We start from the raw sequence: 20,408 nt of genomic DNA, 5'->3' as shown, positions 1-20,408 counted from the left end.
TTTCTCAAAAAATGTTGGTTAACCATGTTTACACCACTGATAAAGGATTAGATTTATTGATCTATTGTCAGTACAGTATGTTGTGCCTTCAGATGATTTAACAGCATGATACCTTTATTGATGTGTAGATGAAGACAGTTTTATTGGGTTATGCACCTTGTACATTCTCTTTACATTGTAGAGAGGGGGAGAGGGAGAGCAAGCAAGAGATAGTGGGAGAGAGAGAGAGAGAGAGAGAGATGGAAAGGGAGAGGGAGTGAGAGATGGTGAGAGAGAGAGAGCAAGGGAGAGATAGTAAGAGAGGGAGGGAGAGTGAGCGGGTGGTAGTGAGAGAGAGCAAGGGAGAGAGAGGAAGATGAAGGAGAGAGGGGGTGAGGAAGAGCGTGAGAGAGAGGGAGAGTGAGAGGGCAAGAGAGGGTTTTTTAAGTAACATCTGCCTCCTTGTGGTTTAGTGTGTTACTAACTTTTGGTGGTCATCTCTGCTGATCGTCGCTCCACTCTTACTCAAAAAATTCTCCCAAAGTCAAAAACAAAATTGCATTGTGGAAAACTGCTTATATGATCTCTAAAAAAAGTTCACCTTGCCACTGTTTCCCGCTCAACTTTTTGCACATTGATTCTGGTCTCTGAAGAAGTTTAGGAGAGAAGGCCTTCTGGATCATCTGTAAGGAAACAGTGCAACAGCATCCATTTGGTCATCCGGTTCATTTACAAAGAAAAAAAAACATTCACTGGCCAGAAATTAGATTATACTTTTATTTGTAAGCATTGTTCATAGTGGTACACAAGTCTCTAAAGGAGATAAAGCAGCTGCCTTGGCCAGAAGACCACAGAGATTCTGAGAGGAGGAGGAGGAGGAAACTGAAATGGAGTGGAATGTAGGCATGGGATAAGAAAAACCTTACTTTCAAAAAGGTAGAGCAGAAAAACTAAACTGCAATGTTGTACTGATGTTAATTCCATTGATAAGCATAATTTGCAAAATCCAAATGCGGCACACTTTCGATTCAACCTGTGAATAATCTACATGTAAATATTTGCACTGAGTTGATAACTTTACATCATCATAACTGATTTGATTTCTAGTATGATTACAGCATTATTAGAATATAAGTATATTGTTAACAAGGAAATTAACGCTTGTATTCATTGACATCGGTATTTTAACGGAGTGACTTAATATTTGTGTAAAAACCTGTGAGATGTTTGTGCCTGAATTCTGGCACGAAAAAAGGTTTAATCAGGTGAAAATCATGCTTTTCTGTGTCCAGAATATTTCGAAAACTTCAAAATACTATGAATGTAATTCACCAATATGTTACATTAGCTATCTTAACATAATTAAATAACAGAGATCATGTGTAAAATGAGCACGGCACTAAAAAGTCTGGATAATGACAAAACCTCAGAGTGAACGCCACAGTTTGACACATTGTGCTGTAGTAAAATGGACATGAGACTAAACAATTCAAATCAAAATGTCGGTGCTGTTTCCATGTCCTTAATCGGAATGAAATCTTTCACGAGCTCTTAATACCCTGTAATTCAGAAGCGTTGAGTCTTTGACCAATGAACATTTTGATATATACTCTTACACTATACGGTCTCCATGGTAACGGCCCTTTGTGGTATAGCCAACATTGCAGTAGAATTCCTCGTTTCAGAGCTCTGTGGTCATCCAATTTTGATCAAAAACTGATCCCACATTTATACTTTCTACACATAACCTTTCCTTTTAGAGTTTCAATATTTCTGGTAAACTGCCTTCATTTCTCTCCTGGAGTTTGTAACGTCGCTTTATATGAACATGCACTGCATGGAACCCTCAAAACAAAGGGAGCAGAAAGATTAGTAAAGATATAAAAATATATCATAGCTACAAGGTGTTTTATTATAAGGTGTGTTTCTGTGGAAGGGGAGTATTTAAGTCTCTAGGAAGCAGGTAGAGAAGTTCACACACACTATGCGCAATACACTAGGACACAAGGGGTCATACTACAGTCTCTGAGCCCGACACCTTGCCAGTGAAAAAGTCCCAGAAGTTGCTTGGCTGTTTGCTGTCTTCTGAAGTGGAGGAGGCGTTGGAGCCCTGTCGCACCCACACACTCCTTTCTTTCAAGCTCTGAGGGTGAGAGGTGTCTTCCTGCGGCTGGTGACTGAAGTGTACACCCTCGACTGGACTGGACAGACCCGTGCCCCCCTGCCGCTCTCGCTCTTCAGGCTGCAGCAGGGTAGAGGGCTGGACGAGGCTCAGCAAGTCGTGATGGGAATGGAACTGTCTCATCTTGCCTATGGATTTGGGCGGAGTGTCTGGTGTCCCTAAAGTAATACACACAAAACACAAACACTTTATCTTTTTCATTCATTACCATTTTGGGTCCAAAAAAAAACAACCTTTTTAACACTGAACTATATACTGTATGTACTCGACTCACTCAAACGAACATAATAAAACTATAAAAATTGTTCATGCGCCTGCCTCCAGATCCACCAGGACCCTGACCAGGAGAGAGTGGTTAATGAAGATAACGAAGAATGGTAAGTTTGATAACTATGTGGACAGGCAATCGAGAGTATTCAGTAGAAATGGGATTGCAGATGGCTTTTCACACTTGAAATAGTTAACCCTAGGTGATAGAAAACTCTGGGTAAATAGAAGCCTGGATTTTATAGTTTCATATTTCATACTTCTCATACTTTACCTGGAGTTAACAATTAATCACTGTCCGGGTTTTCATGTGATATGAAGCACAGGCTGCTAAGCATTTAGTAATAAGGTTGTAACACAGCATCATTTCACACTGTAAAATTCATGCAAACTCTGCTTCAGAGGAGAGTTTCATAACCCCTGGTAAAAAGATGTGCTAACTCTGTCTCTGAATTATCAGTGTGAAATGTTAAAGGTGATGTTAAGCACAGAGACAAAAGCTTTCAATTTAACTGTAGAACCCGGAGTGACCGAGACTCACGTTTGCTGTTGGTGGTGACACGTAGTGCATTGAAAAAAATCTCGCTGTTCAGACTACTTCCAGCAGCCATGTCTTTGAACAAAGGGGACACAGGCTCGATAGGTGACATGTCATCACTGGACTGACCAACTGAGTCCAGCGACGTCTGAGTGTCCCTGCGTAGTCCCAAATCTGCCTCCATCGTCACACTGCTTCCACTGTCACATGGTGAGACAGGTGTATTCAGAAACTATTACCTAAACATTATTCATTTTCAAGATTTAATACATCAACTGAACTGTTGAGATTTTTCACAGGAAATTCAGCAATGGCTATAAAACAGCCATCTTTGAAGTGTTTCTTTGGTACAGTTCCATCACCTGAGTTTCCTGCGTAGAAGGTAGTCGATGACATCCGGATCAGTCTGAATGAGACTCATAAGCACCTCCTGCTGGAGCTCTGCTGAAACCTGCAGCCAGACATCATGTTAGAATACTGACTCCGAATCACATCATATAACTTCATATGATTGTTATGCTGTGCATATGATTATTGAGACAGGATGCAGATTCTATAACACTCATCTCTCCTTATGAGTCCCAAGCTCTCTCTCTCTCTCTCTCTCTCTCTCTCTCTCTCTCTCTCTCTCTCTCTCTCTCTCTCTCTCTCTCTCTCTCTCTCTCTCTCTCTCTCTCTCTCTCTCTCTCTCTCTTTCTCAAGTCAAGTCAAGTCAAGAAGCTTTTATTGTCATTTCACCCATATACAGTATATCTGTTGCAGTACACAGTGAAATGAGACTTTTCTCCAGGACCCTGGCCCTACATAAAACAAAGACAGAGCTAAAGACTACCTCTCTCTCTCTCTCTCTCTCTCTCTCTCTCTCTCTCTCTCTCTCTCTCTCTCTCTCTCTCTCTCTCTCTCTCTCTCTCTCTCTCTCTCTCTCTCTCTCTCTCTTTCTCACTCACCATGAAGAGATATTTGTAGTGTTGGATTAAGAGCAGGGTAACTGAGATAATGGCAGCACTGTCCTCGATGCCCATTGCCTCAGGCTTCAGATCTTTTTCTGATCCCTTTTCCTTCTGCAGCAGGTTTGGCCCAAAAATAACAGCTAAGTTACCTGCTGTCATCTTATTACCTGGGATCTGAAAAGTAAAGTAAAGAGAAGAGAAAGTGAAATATGCAGCAAAGACACATGGAAACAATGTGGTGCGATTCTGAAACCTTCATAAGAAAACAATGGAAACAAACAAAAAAAGGAGTTTGTTGAAAATCCGATCTAAAACATACTTTTCATATGATGCCACATGTATAACATTAATAAACTGCCACATCATTTTTGGAACTTGGACATTTTAATGAAACATTACCTTCAGTAAAAATGTACAAAAGTCATAACTATAATGCTGGAATTGCCCAAGGGTTATTTTACTGATAGTTGCTGTACTAAAGAGATCAAGTTGTTGAAGAGTGAAGAGCAGGCAGATTCAGAGATAGAAAGAGAGAGAGAGAGAGAGAGAGAGAGAGAGAGAGAGAGAGAGAGAGAGAGAGAGAGAGAGAGAGAGAGAGAGACAGAGAGAGAGAGAGAGACAGAGAGAGAGAGGGGGAGACAAACACAGAGAAAGAGAGAGAGGAGCGAGAGAGAGGAAGACAGCAGAGAGAGAGATAGAGAGATAGAAAGAGAGAGAGAGACAGACAGACAGACAGGACCGACAGAGAGAGAGAGGACAGAGAGTATCGAGAGAGATGAGGAGAGAGAGAGACAGACAGACAGAGAGAGAGAGAGAGAGACAGACAGACAGAGAGAGAGACAGAGAGAGAGAGAGAGACAGAGAGAGAGAGACAGAGAGAGAGAGAGAGAGAGAGAGAGAGAGAGAGAGAGAGAGAGAGAGAGAGATGTGTGCTACCTCCTGCTGGTCAGGGCTGACAGAGTCATGAGCGTGATCCTGAACTGTGTGTAATAAACTCAGCAGCCTCAGCAGAGTGTCACAGTTACATGGAGGCAACAGATACAACAGCTGCTGCAGGTACATCAACTGATCAGCACCCCACAAATCTGTAACATGCATGAATAGGCCATTTTTATTTATATTCAAGCTCACTTAACTGAGTGTAAATCTGTGAGTGTGTGTTTGTGTGTGTGTGTGTGTGTGTGTGTGTGTGTGTGTGTGTGTGTGTGTGTGTGTGTGTGTGTGTGTGTGTGTGTGTGTATGTGTGTGTGTGTTTGCGTGCTTACTGTTAGCATGCAGAAATGCGCAGTAGAGCTCTCTGGGCAGCAGAGGGTCAGGCATGTCCCTCAGGAACTCCTTCAATAGTGCTGCCACATCATGAACACTGTGTTCATCATCTAGTGCAACATCTGTTCCACTGTCAAAGCCCTCACGCAGCTGAGACCAACACACACACACACACACACACACACACACACACAACACATATATTAACAGATGTACTAAGGCACAAATGAAAGGCACTTTATATATAAATTTAGAATTATTATTCTATGCCCTCTTGAGACTCTTTCCTGTTTTCTACTAGATGAAGACTACAAAGCACTTCTGTATGTAAGACAAGGATTTATTATGTGCTTTATAATGTAAACACACACATTTACTACAGACAGCCTCTAAGAAATAACACGAGGAAATTATTTAATGGGCTGCACACATTGAATATATAAATACAATGTGTAATAGAACATATACTGCATAGCAAAAGGTATCTGATGGATAAAGCATAAATCTTGGTTTAAAAAAGGAGACTGCATGCTTTAGCCTAAACTGACACTAGATGGTAGTGTGAGCTGAGACTCACTTGGCGAACTCTCTTTTTGGAGCTTCCAACTCGGAAAATCCCCACTGTCTGCAACCCTGATGGGGAAAGAAGGCGGCGACATAAAAATCACACACTCTGTTTACTCAGATTCAGTGTAACTCTTCTTGAAACATTTATTACAAAGTTGTTGCAGAGAGAGAGAGAGAGAGAGAGTAAAAGTAATCAGTATCCTCTAAAAATACAGCGGTGACATTTAGCAAGGTACATAATAGATATGAAGTGCTTAGTAATATATTACTAGTTAAAGATTTCAAGCTGTAAAAATATGATTATTAAAAATCACCTTAAATAAATACGAATATTGTATTTGATTTTTTAATTAATTTTGTTATTCGATTTTGTTATTTGAGACGTATAACTGAGCAGCTAAGAGATAAGGGCCTCACTCAAGGACCTTCAGTGGCAGGTAAAGAAATTTGGAATCCAAAGCCTTAACTAATGAGCCATTACTGCTCGATATTGGTGGAAGTTAGCTAAATTCACAAATCCTACAAATAACTTTAATTGGATTGTATAATTCTCCTTTTTAATTTGGTTTAAAACCAGTTACTTTCAAACAGCAGATAATGGCTTTCTATTATTCAGTCTGATGGCAGCTGGGACAGGCTCAGTGTACGGTAAAACATTGATTTCAGCATGTAGTGGGTGTTTGTGCGGTCAGTCCTGATGATTAAGAGCCTGTTACTGTCCTGCAGTGCTTACCGTATGTGTGTATGTGCTGGCAGCAGCGTTCCATGACACGTGGCACCTGTCTGTAAATGGGATTCAGGCTCAGTTTGGTCTGAGTGCGGCCTGCTGGTGTCTTCTTGATATCCAATTCATTAGGATGAGAGAGCTGCAGTGCCTCAAGCAACCTGGACTGACTTTCCACCAAGTCTGATATAGAGTCCACTGACAATCCTCCCTAGGATGTGGGAGAAATAAAAAAAAAATGAGATGAGTTCATTTTCTGCAGACGTTTCACCCAAAAGTTAAAGAGATGCAGAGAGAGAGAGAGAGAGAGAGAGAGAGTCAGGCATGCACATCTGACATTTCAGCTGATTTCATCCAACTGTTTCTCATTTGTATAGTAAGAATGATAAATGATACACAGATTAACAAAAACAGAGTGAAATTCTCTCCTCTGTTTAATAGTTCACATTAATCCAAGTTGTTGAGTCCTGAGGAACTTAATGAGATCCTTCATTCCTCTTGCTTTTGTGGCCCTTGTATATTATAAGAATTTGACTCCGTTGTATTTGACTCATGTAAATTTGACTTGGTTGTATTTGACTCAGTGAAATTTGACTTGTTTGAAATATACTCAGCTCAGTTTGAATCATTTGCATTTAACTCAGAACAAAGACAAGGACACAGATAACTCAGGTAACATTTACTAACACAGAAAGCACATGTATAGAAATGGTTACTCTTACACTGTACGTAAAAAAACTACATTGCAGAGGGTGGAAGAGCTGCACACAGATAAATACTGCACAGAATAGTTTTTGCAAAAACAAAGTTTTGACAGCTGCTTCATGGTCAAAAGACTGTCACTGTGTTTTGGCTGTACATAACAAAGCTTTCACTCCACAAGTGGCTGTCTGAGTGAAAAGGCAATGGAAAAGACATTAGCATGCAATTACTGCAGATCCTTTTTAGTCAAATGCTGGAATGTAAACACATTTTCAGTGGGGCAATTTAGTTACTCATCCAGTAGATCAGCCATTCAGTATCTCATCACTGGTGCAGCAGTTTCTCTCTTACACCACTAGTTCACAGAGTGGCTTGTGTAATTTGGCTCTGTGGAAAGACAGACACAAATCTTGGACTTTCATGCTGTGCAGCAGCCACCCAGGAGAGGCAGTCTCCATTCCCATTGAGCCACAGGCAATGCTCAGGAACCGGTGCTATATTCACTCCACAGCAGTGCAGTGATATACACGATTATCAAATTAATAGAGTGAATTAATTTAATGTTTTATGCTACAGCACTATTCTGAATCTGATTGGCCAACAGCATTAAAATAAATTTTTGTAACAGCAGCTCTGAAAGTTATGGCAAAACAAAAGGTTTACAAATGCACTTGTTCTAATAAGTTTACAGGGAAATTTTACAGCAGATTCTGGACAGACAGTCTGACAGGAAAAACTGTCAACTTTAGGTTTTTATAAATATGAGAGGACTCTAGAGTTTGTCTGTAACATGGCAAGCTGCATTTCCTTGTCTTTGGTACTTGGAAGAAAAAAAGAAAGCCTGGCGAGGGAACTTAATTCATAGACACCATTAACTGTAACTATAACTGGAATCCACATCATTACTATGTTGTAAAAAGGATTTGTTACCAATGTGTTGACGTATAAACGAATACCTATGCCAGAAGTCATCAGGTACCATTGCCATATTCAGATCTGCAAATTACCTCAATGTATGTGATTCATTCATTCATTCATTCATTCATTTATTTTCTACCGCTTATCCGCACTACCTCGGGTCACGGTTGGAGTGGCAACCAATCACAGGGCACACACACACACACACACACACACACACACACACACACTCTCATTCACTCATGCAATCACACACTACGGACAATTTTCCAAAGATGCCAATCAACCTACCATGCATGTCTTTGGACCGGGGGATGAAACCAGACTACCAGGAGGAAACCCCCGAGGCACAGGGAGAACATGTAAACTCCACACACACAAGGCGGAGGCGGGAATTGAACCCCCAACCCTGGAGGTGTGAGGCAAACGTGCTAAGATTATATTATCTTTATCCGCTTCACTTTATGTCTTCTATCACATTATTCAGCTGTGTTTCACCTGCTCCCCCAAGTGTTATTCCTTCCTGTTATTCCCGTAATATAATTCAGCACTCAAAGCATTTCTGAAGTTCCCATGTATATCTACACAAGAGATTACAATGTAGATCAGCTTTCTTCTTCATCTGATAAAAAGGAGAAGGCTCTCTGCCACTTGAAATAATCAAGTCTAAAGCTTAATAAAGCAAACGCTGATAAGGAAAACTTAAACAGCTTTAGCAGTTTAACCTCTGCACCAAACCAAATCCTCCAGCACTATGCTGTACATTATTCCAGCCATTACAAAGCAAGCAAATGCTGGCACACAGACATGTTTTTGTTAACAGATATGTATAAATAATCTCAATCCCAGTCACACAGTGTGTATGCTGTAAATTTATTTTGGCTGTAGTCTCATGCTTGTCTTTTAGTTTCCGGTCATCTAAAATTGTTGTGAAACATATTTAGGCTCTTAGGAGAGAGGTATTGTGACATTTACTCAGTGGTCCACTCCTATGGACTGTATTTCACAAACATTTCATTTTTAAATGAATGCAGTTGACTGCGCTAATCAGCAAATCAATGAGATCGGTTTTCAGAATCCAAGTCAGAATCAGAATTACAGTTAGACTCAGACCTGTGCTTTTGTGGCCCTGTACACTTGTCTAAAGTAAGGATTTGTCTCGGTTGAATTTGACTCAGTTGAATATGATTCAGTTGAATATGATTCAGCTGTGTCTTTGATTATATAGAATGACTTTGGGCTTATTACATAGAAGTGGGTAGATACATTAAAAGGTTTGTTCAATTATGTACAAGAATGTTCTTTTCTTAAGAGAAAAGTTTTAAAGCTTTTAATCCTTTAAACAAGAAGTTACTATTGAATAAGTGATATATGGACACAATAAGGCAAAAATGTTTTGTTTATTTTTGCTTCTCCAAGCTTTAAGAGCTTTATATAAAGGTTTTAGGTGAAATTGGTGTCTTATTTTCCTGTGCTTTTATGTCTTAGAAGCTTTCATATTTTAAGGCAAAAGTAATATTCATGAAAATAGTATCGTTCACCATGTATGCTGATGATTTCCCTAACTTTAATGCAGTAAATGATTCGAACAACAAAGTGAAATTTTATGTGATGGACACAGACGAGTCGAGTGATACACACACTGAAATGTCTCACTGAGGTTATAGGTCATACAGTATACAATATGCACCCTTGCATTACTGCACAGCCAATCAAATTAGTAGACCAGAATCAACTGTTGTACAAAAATACAGTATACATACAGTATATTTTATAAAAATTGTATAAAATAAATATTATTTTATATTTATTTTATAATATTTTATATTTGCACACATTCAGTTTACAATTACAATTTTTAAAACTGAGTGATTTTAAACCTTCCGTTTCATAGTGCATGATTGGACAAGCTACAAATTGTTCATCAATCTACAGTTGTTTTATTTGACCAATATACTTCATGAACTACGTGAGAATCTTTTATAATTGCTGCACCTTCTAAAACTCTGTAACCCAAAAAAGTCTACGTTCTAAATTCTAAATAAGATTATAGTATTTGTTTTATCAATCATCACAGTTACATCTCCTTGTATTGCATTTACTTGTATTGTATTTATAACTCTGACCAGACATTTTGCTGTTTGGTCATGCAATTAGATAATTAGGACCTTAAAGATGACTTTTTAGCTGGTTTTAGCTTTTGTCTCCACATAACTTAAAATAACATAACATATGTTTAAGCTCTACCTTGGAAGTTAAGAGTTAAATCGAATGCTGTATAATAGAATTCTCAGCTAAGGTTTTAGTTTTATGCAAAAAAATACTTTTAAACAGTTGTCTCAATGGACATGACACCAAGATTTCCCTAATCAACACCAACATTTCCCTTGTGGTAATTTGCTAAAAAAAAAAAAAATACAAAGCTAATAAAATTAATTCATGTTCACATTTACTATTGACCACAAGCTCTAATTTAATGGTTGCTGGTGTGTTAAATACCACAAGAGAAGAGAAGGCCATTCATATGTAAAGTCAGTGAATGCAACCCCAATGGACAAATAAATGTGTTCCTGTTTCTCAGTTTAAGCTCAAAAGACATCTAGAAAAGTAAATATATGTATGTGAAAACGCTGTAGACATGATGACTTTGAGGAATATGAGGGTCAAATAAAAATTGCTTACTGAAATGAAAGTTTGGGGTCACGGAGAATATTCACATTCAATAGCAAGATGTCATAGCACTGTTCTATCCTCTTACCCTTCTGTGGCTGCGAGAGCTGTTGTCCAAGAACGTTGGTGAAAGCGGCTTATTGTGGAGCTCCAACAGTGATGAGGATGCATCGCTGGAGGGTGAGGCTCTGCTGACCAGGGGTCGGTTTCCATTCTGCTGCCGTTTTTCAGCACGGAAGTGCATGACGCTAGCCTCCAACTCCAGACAATCCCGGCGGCTCTCCTTCAGAGCGTCCTGTCGCTGCTTATAGGCCCGATCGTTAGCAATCACCTGAGATAGAGGAATCCCAAACGCCTTGGGGGCTGTTTCTGAGGGCAGGGAATGTTGAGGACCAAAATAAATATTAGATCTCTGTTTTACAGAGCTGGTAATGTTACACAATCCTCTGGTCAGATTTCATCTGGACTAATTGTACTGTATTATCATTGTTAGTATACTTTAATAATCGCATCAGTGTGTTGGAGAAATTCAATCTATGGCTAATAAACTGATCTATGGAGTTTGATTGATCCTTGAATTTTAGTATTATAAAACCATTTATTTTCATTTTGTTCTTGGCATCAGCAGTAATTTGATTAAATATTGTCTTTTAATCTGAATCTTATGCTACTATAAGAATTCAGACTGTAGCTGGATCCCCTCCTAAATCTTATGAAATTCAAGTCCATTAATAAACATTTTTTTATCTGAAAACAAGGTTACTGGCAGCACAGTATTGTACAAATATATCAGAATTATCCTGCAGCGATTACTTATGAAGTCACTGTATCTTTCATTCAGAGCAGCATCTGTTGCTGTGTTCTAAAAAATTGAGTATAATGTAAAGTGATAGAAAGGGTATTTATAAAAGTTATTAATTAAGCACAATTTAGGCCAGAATGCAGCTTTGAAAAATCTCAGAATGCTGATCACACAATAATGTTCACAAAAAACTATGTGTTACAGTACAGTGCTTCAATATTGAAATGCATAGACTTCCAGAGTGAGGTGGAGGGTCACAGGAAGTTGATGCCTGATACAACAGCAAAGAAACGCTGGCTGACTCAGTGGCACATCATACTGTTGAAATGCATCTCAAACAGGAAAATGTTTCATCTGGATCAGTCTCTGGGCCCAGAGATACCACTCTGCTAGTCTTCAGTCCATCCCATCAAACCCACAATGCCCTTACTGAGAACAACAACGGATATGCTGCCCACTCTCTCTGCTTCCTTATTAAGCCACCAGTACTTAATACTGAACTCTGAATTGAGTCAAATGCACAAAAATACACTGAATTTATGTGAAGCTATAAATCTACACTAAAGAAAACTTCTTTAATCATTTAGCCTTTTGTAGCTTTAATACCACAAATGCAGATATAATATTCGTAACTCTAATATTCTAATATTATTACACTAAGTAGTTGACAGACACATCTTAATTGTATTACTACTAATAGAAACTCAACACACACACTGAGAACTCTGCTTCCAAATCTGACAATCCTCTAATGACAGCACGAGGCACTTTTAGCACGAGGCACACGTCATGGAAACAACAGATTTTGATGCAATCCTGCGTCAGGGTTTACCTGGGTGTCCCTACTAGCCATCTGTAGGTAAGCCTATTAAAGAAATTTTGGTTTGTTCTGTTTTTACCAATAGAAACGTGCCAGTGTGTCTAATGAAATGTGTAATCTATTATACGTTTTTTGTATGTCTGGTCTTAATTTGTGCATTTATTATTAAAACTGGCCTTCAAATCAATTTACGTGTCTTGTATTGGTTCTGCACAAATGTTCCCATTGTAATAAAGTCAATATAATATGATATTGAATTCATCTCATTAAATAGTTTTTATAAATATTCTTTTTTTCACGTTTAAGCCGCAGAAAGATCAGCAGCACAACATGGTAGTAGGATTAAGTCACCTGTTGTGTTTGGCACACCGATTGTCTCACATGCCTACAGCCTCAACTCCCTCTCTCTTTCTTTCTCTCTCTCTCTCTCTCTCTCTCTCTCTCTCTCTGTCTCTCTCTCTCACAAACACACACACCTCTATCTCTTTTGCTCTCTGACCATCTAAAGTCATGAGAGCAGTGTGAAGGTTCTCTGGCAGGTCAGCCCACAACAACCCACTTCTGAAGACTTGCCAGTAATCTGAAAGGACAGGGGGATTAAGTCTTCTTTTAAACACACTCTTTTAAGTCCTCCTCACTCGCTGTGTCCAAGGGGAACTGAGGATTGTAATACACACCCTGTGGTCAAAGAAGAAGTAGCAGTTTTCCTGAGACAACAGTAGGCAGATGCTGTCTTACTCAGGCAAGAATATTAGTGACTCTCATGCAGGTCAGTAGCTGCTTCATCCTGGTCAGGGTTTTGGTGATCTGGAGCCAATTTTGAGAAGACTAGGCATGACCATGAGGCAGGAATACAGTCTGGGTGGTATGCCAGTCCATCACAGAGCACATACACATGTACACAGAAACTGAGGAACCCAGAAGAAACCCACAAAAACACAGTGAGAATAAGCAAAACTCCACACAGAAAGGAACACAAGCTCAGGATCAATCCCTGGAGCAACACTACCTGCTGCATTACATAACTGCTTCACCTGCCGTAGCTTTAAAAGCTGGAAACCTGAATACAAAACCAAACCACACTCTCCTGAATGCTAGAGCATTAAATTCAAAATTGTTCTTATTTCTCTTGTGACCTACAAGTTTGGTTCAGCTCATTTTAAATATCTTTTCTACTTAAAGACAGCAGGATGACAAGACCGGTTCCTCATTAACGTGATTGATAGGACTAAACAATAAGTGCATGATATTTTATTTTATATTTATTAATGAATTTATGTTGAAACTAGCTACAGTATGAGTAGCTGTTAACACGTTAAAAAACTGACAGCGTATGCAGTAGTAACAAAGTAAACGTGTTTCCCATAGCACATGGCTGCACAGATTGTAGATGATAAACCCTCAGTGGCATAGAAAACCATGCCAAATCTCAATGCACTGCTGGCACTAAAGCTGGATAAGTGTGTCTCAAAGGCCTTGCAGGAGATTTCCCTAGGGTAAGGCACATGTACAAAAGTGGTCACAATAGAAATGTTTCTTTACCATCATGACCTAGGTTAAGAGAGGAAAATAGAGAAGAATCAGTGCTTTTAGTGAGAAAAGTTAATGAAATTATGAAGTCTTGGCTTGAGCCTGGCAGTTTTTTGATATGTTTAAGTTTATGTTGAAGAGAGACTGCATGGGAGTGACAAGATTAAGATGGAATGTGTGGCGTGCTAGAAGCCTGTTAGAGTCTGTTTGTGTACAGTACCTAAAGTTTCATTCAACCGACTTCAACTATTTCTCATTCCCATGTATTTTAGATAAAAAAGACAACGTGTGAAATGTAAAAGAAACATTGAGTCAAAATTGTTTTGGTAGGTGCCAAGTAAGTCAGATAAAACAGAAACATGTTTACATAACTCAAGAACATATTATTACTATACCTCGTTCTTTCTTTTCCTTGGAAAAAGAATCAAACTTCCTTCTTAGTGATTTCCTCATTTTGCGAATCTCTGAATAGAAAACAACAGAGACAGTATCACAGAATGGCATACAGTACATTACTACTAAACACAAAACACTTTACTACTACTACTGATCATACTACATACACAGTACTGTAAGTGCATCTAACCGATCATATGTAAGATTAGCATGCAATTTAATGATAAAACATATAGATTGATCATACATCTGATAAATATTCTATGTCTGATAAATTAGAAAGAAACAAAAAAAAAACACATTTTAGAGAGAAAGTTTGGTTAAACTCTATGGATAATCAAATTAGCAGTTCTGAAATTTCACCAATCTGATTACTTTCTTAAAACAAGAGTTAATTGGACACAGCTTAGACTTAATTCGGTCAAAACCAATTCTTTTACATTATATCAGCAGCTCGTGTCATATTGTGGTTCTCCTATCAAATTACTTATACAGAAATGGAGCATCAGAGTGACATTAACAAGAACAGGAGGTCTTTCCAAAAACGAGTGAAAGAACAAGAAGAAAACTTTACAAAGAGATTGCCAAGAGAACTACAGCAACATCATTGGAGCTCCTGGAATATCTAACGTGTATTGGTCACCCAGTGCACATGACAAGCATCTCACAGAATGTCACACATGTCTGAGCTATGAGGTCCGGCAGCTCTTTTGTAACGGCAGCTCTTTCTCACAAAAAAATAAAATAAAATAAATAAACCTCCAAGCTCATCTAATTCAGCCCAAACTGTGTTATGTGACAGAATGTGGTATAACCTGATGAAACCATTGCGGATTTGTTTGGCACAAAAACAAGAAAGCTTATCAACCCAAGAGCACCATACCGAGGGTGAAGCATGGTAGCAGCAGCATTGTGTTACGGGTTATTTCTTGGCACTTGGCAGAAAACCTGTAGAGCTCTGTTAAACAGCTGAAAAGGAGGATACATTCATGATAAGGTCCCATAGAGTCAATGATAAAGATCACTTTGGAAATGCCCAGATGTAAATTCTTCAAGAATGACTTAAAGAGGAGATCCCATCAGAGTTTAAAAGATCTGGAGCAGTTTTAAAAGTGGATAAAAGTTAGTGGTCAAGTTAGACTAAGTACTGTATTACAAGTAAATGATGCTTTACCAAAGTGTTAGATAAAGGGCATACTTCTAGAACCAGGGGACAATTGCCTTGTATAACAGTGTAAACTGGCTGTCCTCTCAAAATAACTCAACATACAGCCATTATTGTCTAAACCACTGGCCACAAAAGTGACTACACCCCTAAGTGAAAATCTCCAAATTGGGCCCAATTAGCCATTTTCTCTCCCCGTTGTCATGTGACTTGTTAGTGTTACAAGGTCTCAGGTGTGAATGGGGAGCAAGTGTGTTAAATTTGGTGTTAACGCTCTCACTCTCTCATACTGGTCATTGGAAGTTCAACATGGCACCTCATGGCAAAGAAATGTTGCTCTACATAAAGATGGCATAGGCTATAAGAAGATTGCCAAGACCCTGGAACTGAGCTGCAGCATGGTGGCCAAGACCATACAGCGATTTAACAGGACAGGTTCCGCTCAGAACAAGCCTCACCGTGGTCGACCAAAGACGTTGACTACACGTGGTCAGCATCATATCCAGAGGTTGTGTTTGGGAAATAGATGTATGAATGCTGCCAGCATTGTTGCAGAGGTTGAAGGGGTGGGGGGTCAGCCTGTCAGTGCTCAGACCATACGCCGCACACTGCATCAAATTGGTCTGCATGGCTGTCGTCCCAGAAGGAAGATTCTTCTAAAGATGATGCAAAAGAAAGCTCACAAACAGTTTGCTGAAGACAAGCAGACTAAGGACATGGATTACTGGAACCATGTCCTGTGGTCTGATGAGACCAAGATAAACTTAATTGGTTCAGATGGTGCCAAGCGTGTGTGGCAGCAACCAGGTGAGGAGTACAAAGACAAGTGTGTCTTGCCTACAGTCAAGCATGGTGGTGAGAGTGTCATGGTCTGGGGCTGCATGAGTACTACTGGCACTGGGGAGATACAGTTCATTGAGGGAACCATAAATGCCAACATGTACTGTGACATACTGAAGCAGGGCAGGAACCCCTCCCTTCTGAGACTGGGCCGCAGGGCAGTATTCCAACATGATAACGAACCCAAACACAACTCCAAGATGAACATTGCCTTGCTAAAGAAGCTGAGGGTAAAGGTGATGGACTGCCCAAGCATGTCTCCAGACCTAAACCCTATTGACCATCTGCGGGGCATCCTCAAACAGAAGGTGGAGGAGTGCAAGGTCTCTAACATCCACCAGCTCCGTGATGTTGTCATGGAAGTGTGCAAGAGTATTACAGTGGCAACCTGTGATGCTCTGGTGAATTTCATGCCCAAAAGGGTTAAGGCAGAGCTAGAAAATAATGGTGGCCACACAAAACACTGATTCATTTTTGTGGCCAGCGGTTTAGACATGCTTGTTGAGTTATTTTGAGGAGACAGCAAATTTACACTGTTATACAAGCTTTACACTCTCTACTTTATATTGTAGCAAAGTGTCATTTCTTCCGTGCTGTCACATGAAAAGATATAATGAAATATTATGTATAAAAAATGTGAGGGGTGTAATCACTTCTGTGAGATACTGTATATATATATATATATATTAATCTTATAATCTTATCATTATAACAATTCATCTTTGAATATGTAAGAGTCTCAGATTTCTTTTTTTTAGTTGAAAGGACAGCCATGTTTACAAAAACTATGTTCATGCACATGTGAAATCTACTGCTGTGATGTGTCCAGTGGGAGAGAGAGAGAGAGAGAGAGAGAGAGAGAGAGAGAGAGAGAGAGAGAGAGAGAGAGAGAGAGAGACAGAAGAGAAAGGCTATGACACCACATTGGGGTTTCAAGCATCATGTGAAGAAGCTTTAGGTGGGGTCAAATTCCCATGACTACAGGAAATGAGCATTTATTTCCACAGCAATTCTCCCTACCCCTCCTCTCCACACCCCAAGGCACCATACGCTAATCTCCCATCAACGCTCTAGCAAGAGAATGTAGAGAACTGGTGTGTGTGTATTTGTCTGTGTGTGTGTGTGTGTGTGTGTGTGTGTGTGTGTGTGTGTGTGTGTGTGTGTGTGTGTGTGTGTGTGTGTGTGTGTGTGTGTGTGTGTGTGTGTGTGTGTTTGAGTGAAAGCAAAGTATGGAAGCAATTCAGGCAGCAGGAGTGCGAAAGACCAAAACAAAGTCATATAAGGTATGACTTCAAAATAACCTGTACAACCTCCAAATAACCCACAAAAATCTTCCAGCAACAGTTTCATACTAGTGGGAAGCCTGGTGGCTTTCTCCATGGGGAAGATCACATTCTGTAAATATTCTCACAAAGCCCACTGGGCTTTTTCCTTGGAGGCAACAAATAGAGAGTATGATTAGAGCTGCTCACTGTGGAGGAGTTAAAATGCAGCTCCATGGAAGAATGGTTACATTCCACTTATCTATACGTTGCGGATGAGCTCACATTGGCATGGCTGCTTTATTCTTATGTGAGACTGGCAGCAAAAAAAAATCTCACACATTTCCCAAAAACCAGACACTAAACACCCGCTCATTGTACGTGAGGCTTTCAATTTTAGGAAATTTGTAGAAGAGCAACAGACTGAAAGTGTAAGTCTGTTTTTTACAGGAAACTCATAACACATCTTCTCGTGTGACAAACAGATTCAAGAACCAGGCATGATGTTTTAATTCCGTGACCCTGTAACATCCACATTCCTTATTAAGTAATATACTCTGTGAAATCCACTTCTTCCTGAACTCGTTTTTGTTTTTCATCTTTCTCTCGAAATCTCAACCCACAGACAGCCTCTTTTCTCCCTCCAACATTGAACCCAGTAGATTTACAGTCCCTCTGGATTCTGATGAATCCACTGTAGGGTGGTGTTTATGGAGCTCTTTGCAAATTCCAGTCTAATATTATCTTGAATTTACAATAATATTTGAGGCTCAGTTCAAATACTTCTTGAAATATTCAGCTCCAAAATCCATGTCAGATCTGTGCACAATAGAGTAAGAGTGTTTTGGTGTGTACACACCTTTGGGAATACTGATCTTGAAGTCCAGGTCTCTCTCCTCCAGGTGATAAAGGGCCACCTCCTGTAACCGGGCTCGCTCAAGTTCTGACAGGCTCTGAATGGCCACCGGTTGTAGCTTCACACTCTGCCCCAACATAGTAGCCCACGTGTGGTCACCCTGAAAGACAGACAGAAAGAGAAATGGAAAGTGTAGGTGAATAAATTATGAGTTTTAATGAAAGAAAAGCCTCAGTGTTAATCCCTGGAAAAAAAATTGGATGGATACAAAGCCTACCAATATAACTCTCAAACAGACCATCAAGTCAATAAACAGTCAAATGTACAGTAAAACAGTAAAATGACATATTTTTAAGCAGAAAACATATTTTACATTTATTTATTCACATTTATTTTAGTAAAATTCCACATTCAAGAGAGATTCAAAAGGCCTTATGCTTTCAGTCTAGACAGTTTGCTCCAGCCAGAGAGATTGACATACAGCCAGAAAGTTCCTCGGCCCTCCTGCAGCATTGCAAAAACATCTATAAATATCTATGACACTAAAATGAATGTTAGTCTTCCCACATTTGCTATTAAATTTAATGCCTATCATGCTACTACTTTTAAACAAAAAGTATGTGTCGCCCACACATAGACCCGAGAGCTGTATACATCCTGTGTGGAGTCATGCGAAGGCTGTTAAGTGTGAAGTGCGTTTATACTGATTTGTGTATGTTTGAGACATAGTGAAACAAAAGAAGACAGTCACTGACTTCTTTTGCTGCTGACAGCTCAGTATGGTTCCCATCGTTTTTTTTTTTTTTTTATAGAAAACCCAGACGTATGTCGAGTGATATAAGAATGGTATTTGGAATGGATTAGCTGATAGATCCTGATGAGCGTAAGCTTATAAATAACAAATGAAAGAAAGGGATGATGCAAGCTAAGCAGAGTATATAGGGACCCTCATAGCTGAATTAACCTGACTTATGTTCAAAGATACATTGAGAGGCTACAAGGCAGTAAACAGAGGCACAGAGGAAAAGAGTAGCCTCAAATCCACTGGGATGAATGTGATGACGAACATGGTAATGACCCTAACATGAGCATCCTGCAGTCATGCTCGGTGAGCTTCAGTGTGAAAGGGATCTTTTGTCAAGCCACATTTCCCCATGGAAGAAATATGTTCTGGAATAATCATTTAATGATTAATAAAAAATAAAAACAAAACAATTTTTTCCATAGTATTTCTTAATATCTCTTGAGGTTGTATTGCTTTTTCGTTAGTTTTTGGTTTCCAACTAAGAGAGAACTTAGCTTTTGTTTTTTGTTTGTAAATCATAAAATTCCCATTGCCAGTAAAGGAAATTGGGATAATGGAAAACTAACTTTCCTTTCTGCAGAAGATAAAAAAAAGCAGAATATATTGTGAAGGTTTCGGAAGAAGTTGAAACAACAATGAATTAGTGAGTAATGTGAGCTACTTTTAACTATATAATAAGAAAGATTTTCGTTCAAAAATCGAATTTTTATTATATTTGAATGATGATAACCTCACCTGGCTTATATAAAACAACGAACAAGCCTCAGATTAATTTTGTTGCTATGGATGCTATTTATGATCTGATCTACTAACACAAGCTTGATGGCGACAAATAGGATGTCCATTTGATCAGAAACTGCTGAGTATTACACCACTCTATTTTGGAGTATCTGCACATCCGCTTGCCGGTGCCCGCTTGGGGGTCACTTTCCGCTACAGTCATCATCACACCACCTGCTAAGCTGTACAGGTTAAAGGTCAGAGTTCAAAAGTTGTGTCCTTGTTGTTTTCTTTGATTTCGTATAGAATCAGTGAATATGCTGTGTCATTTTTAATTCTATTATTAACTAATGCTACGGTTAAAATCTGTTGCAAAATTGTCCTTTTAGTATAAAGCTACTGTTATCTGTTAATCATGACTTTGGGAGGATATGGAAATGGACACTAAT

The 20,408-nt window shown here is 39.3% G+C and overlaps 1 protein-coding gene across 3 annotated transcripts in view; it reads right to left on the bottom strand.

Annotated features, from left to right (window-relative positions):
• Positions 1-40: 40 nt before the first annotated feature.
• arhgap36 (Rho GTPase activating protein 36) overlaps positions 41-20,408 on the bottom strand; it is a 33,993-nt gene continuing 13,625 nt past the window's right edge. For all 3 annotated transcript variants that reach the window (XM_027165004.2, XM_027165006.2, XM_027165005.2), the window contains exons 2-13: positions 18,438-18,594; positions 14,311-14,379; positions 10,852-11,132; positions 6,483-6,684; positions 5,760-5,815; positions 5,182-5,332; positions 4,853-5,001; positions 3,914-4,090; positions 3,329-3,417; positions 2,970-3,166; positions 2,018-2,319; positions 41-662 (exon numbers count right to left, since the gene is read on the bottom strand). In XM_027165004.2, the coding sequence (XP_027020805.1) occupies positions 555-662; positions 2,018-2,319; positions 2,970-3,166; positions 3,329-3,417; positions 3,914-4,090; positions 4,853-5,001; positions 5,182-5,332; positions 5,760-5,815; positions 6,483-6,684; positions 10,852-11,132; positions 14,311-14,379; positions 18,438-18,594 (1,938 nt within the window). In that variant the 3' untranslated portion in view covers positions 41-554. The remainder of the gene's footprint in view (positions 663-2,017; positions 2,320-2,969; positions 3,167-3,328; positions 3,418-3,913; positions 4,091-4,852; positions 5,002-5,181; positions 5,333-5,759; positions 5,816-6,482; positions 6,685-10,851; positions 11,133-14,310; positions 14,380-18,437; positions 18,595-20,408) is intronic.

The sequence above is a fragment of the Tachysurus fulvidraco genome, chromosome 1 (assembly GCF_022655615.1).
Source record: "Tachysurus fulvidraco isolate hzauxx_2018 chromosome 1, HZAU_PFXX_2.0, whole genome shotgun sequence".
Taxonomy (NCBI): domain Eukaryota; kingdom Metazoa; phylum Chordata; class Actinopteri; order Siluriformes; family Bagridae; genus Tachysurus; species Tachysurus fulvidraco.
The sequence above is the reverse complement of the archived record's forward strand: the minus strand, read 5'-3'. Positions and strand labels throughout refer to the sequence as shown.